This window comes from Phyllostomus discolor, chromosome 10, assembly GCF_004126475.2.
Source record: "Phyllostomus discolor isolate MPI-MPIP mPhyDis1 chromosome 10, mPhyDis1.pri.v3, whole genome shotgun sequence".
Taxonomy (NCBI): domain Eukaryota; kingdom Metazoa; phylum Chordata; class Mammalia; order Chiroptera; family Phyllostomidae; genus Phyllostomus; species Phyllostomus discolor.
The window spans coordinates 22780468-22792711 of NC_040912.2; the positions used below are offsets into that span (position 1 = coordinate 22780468).

At 41.8% G+C, this 12244-nt stretch overlaps 2 protein-coding genes across 2 annotated transcripts in view; one reads left to right on the top strand and one right to left on the bottom strand.

Moving 5' to 3' along the window:
• The first annotated feature begins 4618 nt into the window (after positions 1 to 4618).
• The window catches only part of VWDE (von Willebrand factor D and EGF domains), a 63895-nt gene continuing 56269 nt past the window's right edge, over positions 4619 to 12244 (top strand). The window contains exon 1 of the mRNA XM_036010496.1: positions 4619 to 4852. Within this exon, the coding sequence (XP_035866389.1) occupies positions 4756 to 4852 (97 nt within the window). The 5' untranslated portion in view covers positions 4619 to 4755. The remainder of the gene's footprint in view (positions 4853 to 12244) is intronic.
• LOC114507251 (protein FAM71C-like) lies at positions 8464 to 9839 on the bottom strand. The gene has a single exon (XM_036010568.1). It carries the CDS (start codon positions 9308 to 9310, stop codon positions 8519 to 8521), a length of 792 nt encoding a protein of 263 aa, XP_035866461.1. The 5' UTR covers positions 9311 to 9839; the 3' UTR covers positions 8464 to 8518.

Here is a 12244-nt window from a genome sequence, read left to right on the forward strand (position 1 = left end):
TCCATCAACTGATGAATGGGTAAGCAAAATATTATGTATCCATACAATGAATTATTTGCTGATGAAAAAGAATAATGTACTGATAAAGCTACAACATGAATAATTTCGAAAAGTGAGAGAAGCCAGTTGCAGAAGAACACATATGTTTCCATTTGGATGGACTGTCCCCACAAGGCAAATATATAGAGACATAAAGGAAATTAGTTATTGCTTAAGATCGGAGGTTGGAGTGGAAAGAGACTGTAAGTTAGAATCAGTTTTCTCTTTACAGTATTGAAAATGTTCTACAATTAGATTGTGTTAATGTTTGTACAACTCTAAATATGCTAACATTCAGTGAATTATACACTAAAGATAGGTAAATTTTATGTTATGCAAATTACATCTCAGTAAAACTATTTTAGAAAATGAGCTTGCAGCTTGTAAAAATTTTGACTTATTTCAAGTTGAACCAGGGTGGGTGTTTGGGATGGTTGGACAAAAACTAAATGTACTGACATCTATGAGGTTGTTTCATAAATCTAACTACTGTCATAAGTAATAAAATTACTGCTCCAATAGTATCACACATGCCTGCTATGGTTATAGAATTTAACTAATTATATATTACAACTTATCATTGTGAGGCTCAAAATGCTTTATGATTTAGAAAAGGATGGTAACATAAATCATATAAACAAAACCAGCCTCACCACCTGCTACAGCATTTTATCCAAGGCTTCTAGAGGAATCTAAATATCAGCCAGGTGCAAGCATGACTCTTACTAGCCAGACATTTCAATTATAAAGGTATTTTATAATATATATTCAAGATGCAAACAGTATTGCTTATGTCTATGGATGGCAGTTAAAAAAGGAAAATATACACTTTCACCAACTCTATTCAAGGGAACTTTTGGTACTCTATTCTCATTTTAAATCACTCTGTGGAAAATATTAAGTTCAAGCAATTTATTAATGTATTTTTAAAACTTCCTTTTATTATATAAAGATAGTAGAAATGAAATCTTTGAAAAGTAGTTTCTCAGTCTTGGGTAAAAATTCTGGTCTGTAAGACAGGAAAACTGCTTAGCCGGTAAAGCCATGTTGCCATGCTGCAATCTATGTGGCATTATAACATGGCTGATTGATATGAAATAAGTTTGTCAACCTCTATCAGTATGAAGTTATGTCCAAAAATGAACTTAATCAGGGATTAAGCCATTTTTACTCTACTGAACTTTTCCAAAAAGTCTCTCTGGAGTCAATGACATTGAAATCTGTTCATATAGAAGGATCATTTTTTGGCTGATGGGTGGAAGATTCATTAATTATTTTTTCTATTGTGGCAAAATATACATACACAAATTTACCATTTTAAAGCATTTTGAAATGTGTAGTTCAGTAGCAATAAGTACATTCACATGGTTGTGTCACCACCATCCGTCCCCAGAACTTTGTCATCTCTCTGAACTGAAACCTGTATCTATTGAACAGTAACTCACCATCGCCCCCTCCCTCCAGCCCTTGGCAACTACCATTCTATTTTCTGTGTCTGAACTCGACTGCTCTAGGTACTTCATTTAAATAAAATCATACAGTATTTGTGCTTTTGTGGTTGGCTTATTTCAGTTTGTATAATGTCTTCAAGGTTTATTTATGTTTGTAGCTTGTATCAGAATTCCCTTCCCTTTTAAATCTGAATATTCTATTGTATGTATATATCACATCTTGTTGGGTTTCTCTAACGTTTTCATGATGGTGAATACTGACACTACGGATGTGCGTATAGAAAGATTCACGCCAGGCACGCAGCTCCCCTTTCCCAGGTTAGCCATGTTATTATCTAAAGGTATGTTGCGATAAACATGATAAAACTCACAGTTAATGGATGCTCTTAACAAAGTTTCTTCAACATAGGTTCACTGCTCTTCAAAAAAAGAAAAAAGGACATGCTGTTGTTGAGAGCTACGTGTCTGTTTCACTTAGTGCCTGTCTGGGAGCAATGGCTGCCCGAACAGAAACTCAGAACCAGAGCCAAGGCACTAATCTGTGGAGCTCAAGTATTGGGCTTGACATCCTCCTCCTCCCCATACTATTTCCATGAATCCCCCAGAAAGATGTATCAGGCGAGAGCAAGGATCTCACATTTAGTAAAACATACAAAGACTGAGGAATTCATGTTATATAAAGGTGAGGTTTTTTTCAGTAAAGGCACTCCAAATTAGACTGCATACTGTAACAGGATAATGCTGGAAAAAAAATGTAGCTTTATATAAAAGCATTATATTAAAAAGTATAGTTATATGGTATTACACCTTTGTTTTATTAACAGCAAACTATTATGTACATTCATGTTAGTGATTCTGTGCCACACATTTATCTAAGTGCTCTTTCCAGACTCCTCCTCCCACCCCTCCCCCACACACATACCCCTTTGTTTCTTAAACTATGGGGTAGGCATAATCACTACCTTGCCTACTGCACAGAGGCTACACAGCCAGTAAAGCAGTAGCGGATCTCGGATTAGAACCCAGGTGTCCTGACCCCAGGGTTTATAGTAATCACTGTGTCTTCCTGCACCTTGAATCTGGGTGGTTTGCCCATATAAGTTCATGATCATTTGGAAATGATCCTGGTAAGAGGGGAGTCATTTTTTTCCAAGGAAATCATCATTTGAAATTTTCTTCCAACAAGTTTTTTTTTTTCCATTAGAGTCACAATGTACTTATTAGCTCTTTTCATCTTCCCTCAACATTCTTTATTATTTTTCTCTTGGCAATATTTACTGCATTTTACAAGTACCATCAGTATTAATAATTAGGATACCATGCATCTATTGTTTTTCTCTCCTTTTCAAAAATAAAGTAAAAAATATCAATTTTTGGTGCACCTTCCCTGATATACATTAAAACAGCATTTTATACCCTTTTGTTTCACATTCAGTCCTGTAACTAATTTTTATTCAGTATCCTTTTGCAGACCCAAGACCAGTTTACATGAAATTTCCATGGAGATTTAAAAAACAATTTATTTTCCATCTTAACTCACTTATGTGGAGGAAAACTGGTTTTCTATCTACTGTAAATTCAAAAACTGCTACTCATCAGTCAAAAATGGAAGGGAAAAGTGAGACCTGTTATAATGTAAATCATACACTCAGAGTGTGTTGGAAGTTAGGTAAGTGATATTGTGCTCCAAGAATGTATAAAAGTTGACTGCATTTTTATAGATATTGCTGAACAATAAATTTACAAGAAGCCTGTTATAATTTAATCCTGGTTGTAGTCATTTCCTTATTCTTGGTGATTTCACAAATAGATGAGAAAACTTTTGTTTTTCTGTCCCCGTTTTATTAGGGCTTTATAAGCTGAAACAAAAAGACATGCACTAAAAATCTCTGTAATTTCATCCTGCTCCCATTAAAGCGTTCTTCCACAATCAGATTTCAGGATGAAAAGCATCTGCCTACCCCTACCACAGTCACATTTCACTTTTGTTCTACAAGATTGGGTGCCTCTCCTGCATGTAAAGGAGGCTCCACAGAAGTTTTGTGCACCCCAGGATGGGTTAATGCTTCTTCTTTTGGAAACAGGTTTGAAACTTTTAAATGGCAACTTATGTTTCAAATAAAAAATTCTAAGTGGTTTTAAAAATAACTTATTTATATATTTGGGTACCTTGTGTCTTTAGCACCATGTGGGGTCCAAGCCTCAATCCCCCAAATCTACAGGTGGAATCGTGTCCTCAGCCTCGGCACCCACCAGGAGCCCAGGACCACCTGTGTTGACCGGAGTCTCCTTTCCCCTCAGATGCAGGCTCTGCTGCGGGCAAAGTCCCAAGTGGTAAATAAAGGGACTCTAGAACTGAGACTGTCAAATAAAAGCTCGGAGAGTGAGGTTTTATTTAATAACATAGAAATGCAGAATCAGTTTTCTGAAACATGGGGAGCTCCCTCTACAGAGGCCACCACACATCTGAAGCCAACTTTGGTTTGGAGACCATCCCCAAGGCAGCCTTGGGGGCCTTGTGACTGTGTGCTGAAGGCTCCGGAGTCACCACTGGACAACTGAGAGAGCTCCTGGGATGATTGCTCAGCAAATACAGGATGGCAGACCCCACATGTTTGGAAAGTATCTAAATGTCCTCCCCTCCATTTTTGAAAACTTGTCATAGAGGGAGAGGAAAAGAACGACTTCCGTTGCAACAGTAATCTCTACTGGCTGCTCCCGTCCTCATCTCAGGGCTGAGGCCAGGAGCAACTTCCGAGAAGCATGTGCACCTTGGTGGAGCCAGCCAGCAACCCCAATGACCAGATTAAAAACCCTCTGCAGGTATGATAGGGCACTGCCCTTTTCAACAGGACCTTCTAAGACTTCTTTTATTGGAAGTCCATCTGAACGGTTTCTGGGATTATCGCGTTTTCCTAAAGCATTTTTGGAGAGCCAGACGAGGTGCCAAGCTATGTTCCGGGCAGCTTGCCTCCTGGATGAGTGACTTCTGCTGACATTCCCCGTCCCACAGTCCGGGCACGCCCGGGTGCACCTCAGTCTCCCTGGGCAAATGGGGCGTGGCTTCGTGGCAGGCAGGGGACTTGGGAGGGGCTGGGAGGGAGGGGTCACCAGGCTAGTGCCGCTGACCCTGGAAAAGCTTGGCAGAGCCCCAGAGAGAACGAGGAGAGACCCTGAAGGCCGAGCAGGACCAGACTGAGCAAGTCCTGTGAGGGAAGGGCTGCTGCGACCCCATTCTCCCTGCACCCACGGCTGGGGCTCTGTGATGCGTTCGTCCCTACCCATGGCAGCAGCGGTGCCTGGCGGAGTTTGGATGCTGGCGCTGGCTCTGAGGCTCCTGTCCCCGGGGAATGGTCAGCAAGGTAGGGTGCTGGTGGATGGGAGCGCAGGTGCGCCACTTGGACTTTTGGGAGAAGGCAGCTTCCGGGCGATGTGCGGAGCATCCCTGTGCTTATGTACGGCTGCATCTCATATTTGTCCCTCTTTGACTTCCGCTGTGACCAATTGTCTCTGAATGATCACTTTTAGTTTTCCTACGTGCACTGGCGGCCGTTGCCTCCTCTTCCCCTGCTTTGAGACCCTCAGTCCTGGGTTTTTTTGTTTTGTTTTTGTTTTATTGTTTTTTGCTTTTTGGTTTCCTGCTGATATTCTCCTCCTTAAGGTCCCTTTAAGGTAAGAAACTTTGTTTTGGATATTTCAGTTATTCTAGCTGCAATTGGATGTAAATTATCCGAAAAGAGTTTAGTTCCAAACTGCACGATTTCTACTCCGCTCCTACCCCAGAGCCGGAAATGATGTATGAGAATTTTATTCCTACAATAAATCAGTAAGTTAAGTTTTGTGATGATATTTTTGTATAGCTGTTAGAATCCATTTTGCTACTTACCGCAATAGAGATCTCTAGGGAGAGAATAGCGCCCCTCCCACTTCTTTATCCACGACAAAGAGAAGTTCAAAATACAATGAGGTTAAAACAAAATACCCACCCAAGGCCGAAGACTGAAGACTGCACGTTTCCTTGGCTGAAGCCGAAACACCCAAGACCTCTGGCAGAGCAGCACAGAGCAATGCCTGTGGTGGAGCAGAGGGGAGTGGCCGCCCGCGGATTCGGGCAGAGCAGAGCTGAGCGGGAGGGGGACAGAGCAGAACTGGGGCAGAGATGCCCAGGCTGCCTGGCTGAAGAAGCGCCTGGCCCCAGGGACACCTGGCCCCGTTTCACAGCAGCCAGGGTGTAGCACTATCTGGCTGTTCTACAGCAGTGCAGTTTTCACAGTCATGCTGTATTACCCTCCAGCTGTTTGCACTAAAAGAACTTTTCTTCTTCACTGCATCCCAAACTGGGGATTCCTGTTTACCTTTAAATTGGGGCAAACAACTTTTGGTTGACATTCCATGGGGCCCAAGGTGGGGCTCTGAAGCCAGGACTACATCTCCTGACACCTTTCGGACACCAACTCTGAGGAGCCTGAACAATCCCTGGGCTGGGGTTGTCTTCCTGGAGGCACCTAAGGAACTCCCGGGCTGTGATTGTGACTCATTGAATTCAACCTGAGACTGAGTGAATTTTTACAACACCCTGATTCAGTATTACTGTTATTATCCCTAAAGTTCAGAGGGGTTAAATGTCACTTTCAAGGTCAGGCAGCTTTTGATTAGGAAAGCCTGCGGAGAAGCCCAGATTGTCTAATGCTGGTACCTATGCTCCCTCTGGACAAGCCTGCTTTTCAGCGTCATACAAGCTCTCACTATCTGCAGGTGCCAAGGCAGAAGGGCACTATCGAATTACAGTTGTGTAGAAGCCTTCAGTCTTGGGCGGAGGTGCAATGAGAGGCTGATTGTCTAGAACATGAAGGTCTCAAGGGCAGAACTAACAGCTCCTTCCCCCTATGGGAATACTGACTGTGTGATTCAGAATTGTGGCAAGTGGGGTACAGTTATGACAGGTAGTGGTGGACTCCTATCTCATGTGGCTGGGATGCTCTGGTGGCCTGAACATCTGTGCCAGGGATCCCGCTGAGCCTGAGAAGTTGCATCCCAGCAACACCCACCACCCTGTTTGCTGCGGGTCACATCAGCAGCTAGAAGAACAGACCACGATGGAAACTTTTTAGGATGTGGGAAATGGTGGTAAATTCATTATATGGCCAACACCAAAACACACCCACACAAATGCACCACTCTATACACAGTGATAACTAAGACGGAGTTACCCCTTCAAACACACAGTTGTGCCAGACAAACCACATTTTGAAAAAAGTGAGTACTGTAGACAAAATGGGCCATTCCAAACCCACTGAAATCTCTGAGCACAAATTATTACCAACACACAGTATATAATACTTTAGACTTTAGATATAGTTACTTCACACACACTGGCAAGTCAACATACTGGGAATTTGATACACAGTGATAGCTCCAAACACACCCAACTCTCTGGGCATCTTGATTTTCTTGTCCAAATAACCCAAGCATGTCCTAGGAATCACATGTCCACTTCAACTTAGGGAGAGAGGATCCAGACTGGAATTTCTTTGAGGCTATATCAGACCAATTTATACATTTTTTTTTATTTTTAAGGGACATAGAAGGCATTTATTTGTTTCAAGAAATGAAAGAATTGACCCACTTAAGAAAAATTAAGTCTCCCCATCTTGAATCGGTGGGTGGATGGTAACATTGGAGAGCCATTCTAGTTGATGTCCACGAGTTCCACGCACGGCTACAGTATTCCCTCCTCCACTCCAAGAGCTGCAGAATGGGGGAGGGACAGGGAACAGACCTCTGGATTATGCTCCCCTGACCCGGCGGAACTAGCTCCAGATCATCTCCTCCCTGATTTTTGTGATGATTTAGATCCCTTTTTGGGTGATGCGGAGGCTGTTCCCTTCCTGCGGGTGAGAAGCCCTGTCCTGGGCCCCTGGGCTGTTCTGGTCCTTCTCCTTTTGCTCTCCCTGAGTGCTTCCATGGGACCTGAGGAAGGGCTGGTCCTCCCGCTTCCTACCAGAATGGGAAGGCCTTTTGGTGGGAGTTTTCTTCTTTTTCTTTGTCGTTCTAAGAGCTTCAGCCTGGCCTTGGGAGACTCTCTGGCCCCCATTCTGTTCACTCATATTGTTTTTACTCAGGCAGGCTGACATGAAGCGTCCACCTCCTGGACTTTCCAAGGTCTCTGTAACAGGGCTGCTGGCCATCTCCCCTCCTGCATCCACGCTCACACCACCCTTGGGTGTTACTGCTGCTGCCCCTGGTTCTGGCCCCTGGCCAGGCCCTGCTAATGCTGAGGCTGGAAAAGCCGGTGTGTCCCTAAGCACACAGCATTTGTCTGAAGCATATAGCTGGATTTCCTCCCCACCAGCATAAGCAAGAGAGGTGGTTTCAGACACCTCATCAACTATGGTAAGGATTCTGACGCTGACCGGGTCACTGTCACCTTCTCCACGGAGCTCCTCAGCCTGTGCCAAGAGGAGGAAGAGGGAAGCAGAGAAAAAAAAATAAATGAGACTAGAAAGGGCTATCACCAGTCTTCAAGAGCTTATCATTGAAAGAACCTTTGAAGTTACTGAGTCCAGTTTCCCAGTGGATGCAGAAATGCCCCGACGTCTCCCTCACAAGGGTCACTGCAGCTTTGTTTACATAGTTCCAGGGCCAGGGAGAGCACTAGTGCCATTCACTGGGGAGCATCCTCATACTTTTCTTTTGTACACCTGTCTCAGCACTTCCACAAAACCACTTCATAAAGGGAGACTGCTCATGAAAAGCTAGTCCATTTTACATTCTGATAGCTACTAACAAATTGTGTGCCTGTGTGCAAAGCATGCTACAGTGCCACAGATTTATACTAAAATCAGTTCATGGCTCAAATATAGAGAGGACTTTCTCATAGTTAAAAATGTCCCACAGCAGATCAGACTGCCTGAGTCCACGGTGGTATGTGAGTGGTCCAGACAGAGTGGATGGTCAGAATGCTGTTGACAGGATTACACCATTGGGTATGGGGTTGGAGGAACTGACATATAAGGAACCTCTGGTATTCAGAAGCACTTGGGACCTCCCCCGTGTGGCAAGGCACTCACATAGTGGCTCATCTGGCCTGAGCCCTTCCACATGCAGTGTTTCCCAGTCAGCCTAAGGGAGCAGCCAGAGAGCCTTCTGTTGCTCTCTTGAAGCATTGGGGACCCTCTCTGAGAGTTTCTGCAAAAACTTACTTCTGGGCTCTGCTCGTCTTCTGTCTCCGACTCAGGTATGTCCACGGTTTCACAAGCTGGTACGGCATGGGTACTGCTGTAAGCCTCTACTGGCGGTCTCAGGAAGAACACTAGGTCTTCCCAGTGTGCAAACAGGTCTACTCTTGCATTTGAAGGGGGGCATAATTGTAGGTAAAAAGAGCGGCCAGTGGCAAACTTCAGACAGAGCTGTTTTTTCTCATGACTATGGATGGATAAAATTACAAACTTCAAAGGAAGTAGCCTGGTCAGCTCCAAGCTATTCTCTGACTTGAGTCCCTTTCCCGGGGTGTGTCTGTCATGTTTGGCACTGACTGCACAGTTGTCAGCCGGTTCTGCCAGCAGCATGATGTCAGGTATTACAATGTCGTAGCTGGTATATGCGATGCCCACAGTGACCATCTGCACATGGTTGTGCACATTGATCGGTTCCCCTCTTTTGCTTATCTGGATGAAGTCGCTCTCAAATATGGGAATGCACTTGAACATGGCAAACTCGCCCTTGCGCAGCTGCCGCTGCAGTTTTCCCATGCAGCCCCAGAACATGGGCAGCAAGTGTCTGTTCCGGGCGCTTCCCTGCCACCCATGTCTCTCTTTCATTAAGACTACAGCATGTCCTCTCTGGAGCCTCCACCATGGTCTGAACTGCAGCCCCTTGCCGGCCACCCCTGTAAGCTTTTGCTGTCCATTATGACCTGCAGTCAGCTGTCACACACAGCACTGTGTCCTCATCCCCACAGCTGCTCCAACAGAAAAGGACAGCATCCTCCTGCAAACAGCCACCCCACAAGGGTGGTGAGAGCACCACATTTTTACATGTTTTGTTTTGTGAAACACAAGGATGCTTCATCGAGGCCGTGTGTTTTCATGCAGCTACCACAGGCAATGGTATGTAAATGATTAGCATTCACAGGAAAACCACCTTTTATTAATCTATAAAGGTGATACTAACAGGTGACAAATACTTAAGGCTTTATATGAATTGAATACATTTTTGAGCCTTTGCTTAATGTTTTCTCGTGTAATTATCATAGAATTTCTGTTAAATGTTAACTTCAGTCACCAAGTTGGAATTTAAGAATGTGCCTAGAAGTTGAGCAGGGAAAGCTTTTCTAAGACTCTCCTTGTCTTTCTCAAGCCTGCGTTTAGCCGTAGATGTCTATAATTGCTTTCTCACAAGTTCAATTATTGGGCTTTATTTTTTCCTGGAAATACTGAGTTTGCTATTTGTTGTCTACAAGGGGATCAATATGTTATATAAGGTAAACGTTGCTTTTATTTTTCACTAATTGTTTTTACCTCAGGAAAAAAATAACATTAGCTTTTCTTGATTGTTTTATGTTATACAGATAAGAACTTGAAATGAAAGGTGACTTGTTCTTATGTTGTGTTTCCTTATATTTTTTCAGAAATAAGTCTGATCTGTGTACAAATATTTACAGTTTGAAAAAAAATATGTGCTACACTTCTAACTGCTTGGTATAATTTTGTCTTTTTTTTTTTCTTTTTCAAAGCTAATTTTGTCTTTTTATCATCTTGTTGATCTCAATCTGTCTTACTAAGGCAAATTTGCTCTGCAAACAGAGGGAGGTAAACACCCCACCCATGTAAAATTTTAAAAAGGATATTAAAACCCAACTTATTAAGTTATCTCATAATACACCTTAACAAGGTATCTTTAGTCTGTGCCATTTTTGGTTTGCTTACAAATGGACTGGATGCTCAAGGATAACCTTTCAAAGTACATGTAATAACATTAAATATACATTTATTACAGTTAGATAAAATATATCAAGAAAAATGACTGATAATTTATAAAGGGATTTGCTTCAATGTTTACTATGAATTATATAACCCCTTCTTGCCTCTATATAACAAATAATCTTACAGTCCTCAGGTTCTAGACTCATATGTTGATAAAATTAATAATATCCAATCACTAATGTACTTTCTGCTGTATAGATTTGCCTACTCTGAGTATTTTATATAAATAAAATCATGTACTAGACTGTCTTTTGTGACTGACTTCTTTCACTTAGTCCAGTGTTTTCAAGGTTCATAGTGTATGTAGCATGTATCAGCACTACATCTTTTTTGCGATGAAATAAGTTCCCATTGTTAATCATACACCACATTTTGTATATACATTCATCAGTTGATAGAGACGAGGGTTTTTCCAACCTTTTGGCTTTTGTAAACAATGCTGGTATCAACAGCTGGGTACAGTTTTTGTGTGGAGTTGTTTTCATTTCTCTTAGGCATATACTTAGGAGTAAAAATTATTGGATCATAGGGTAACTCTATGTTTAAATGTTTGAGAAACAGCCAAAATATATTCTAAAGTGACTGCACTGTTTTGTACTTCACCAGTGTATGCCAGGTTCAGTTTATGCAAATTCTTGCCAACACTTGTTATTATTTGAGATTTTGATTCCAGTCATCCTAGTGGGTGTGAAGTGACATCTCATTGTGGTTTGATTGCATTTCCCTGGTGGCTAATGATGTCAATCATTTTTTCATGTATTTATTGGATATTTGCATATCTTCTTTGCAGAAATACCTACTTGGATCCTTCAATAATTTTTAAATTGGGTCATTGGCCTTTTTGTTATTGACTCATATGATTTATTTGTATATTTTAGATACAATTCTCTTTCCAGATGTGATTTGCAATTACTTTTCCCCACTCTGTGGGGTTTTTTTTTTCACTTTCTTGGTAATGTCCTTTGAAGTAGAAGTTTTTAATTTTGATAAAGTCCAATTTTTCTAATTTTTCTTGTTTGTGCTTTGTTGTCATACCATGAAATCGAAGGCCAATCTAAAACCATGAAGATTTACCCCCCAATTTTTTTCTAAGTGTTTTATAGTTTTAGCTCTTTAATCCATTTTGAGTTAAATTTATCAATCTTATAATGTAAGGGTCTTCCTTCACCCTTTTGCATGCTGACAGCCAGTTTTCCCAACATCATTTGTTGAAGAGCCTGAATTTCCTGTTGAGTGGTCTTGGCACCTATATAAAAAATCCATTGAAAACCACAGCTACACCGGTCTATTTCTGGACTCTCAATCTTATTTATCGCTCCATGTCTGACCTTGAGCCAGCACCACGCTGCCTTGGTTACAGCTGCTAAATTAGTGATGAATAGTAAAGTCGTAAATGTTGAAATGGGAGACTTTGAGTACTCCTGTTTTGTTCTTTTTCAAAATTGGTTTAGCTATTCTGGGTCCCTTGAAATTCCACATGAATTTTAGAATCAGTTTGTCATTTTCCACAAAGGAGTCACCTGGTATTCTGATAAAGACTGTGATGAGTTCGAATGTCAATCCAGGGAGTATTGCCATCTTAACAAGAGGAAGTCTTCTGACCCATGAACAGGGATGTGTTTCCATGTATTTACTTAGATCATAAATTTCTTCTAACAAGGTATGGTAGAAGTAACATTCTAAAGGTGATCAATTCATAAAGTATACAAATGTCTAATTGCTAAGTGATACACCTGAAACTAATATACAACATGTCAACTGCGACTGGAA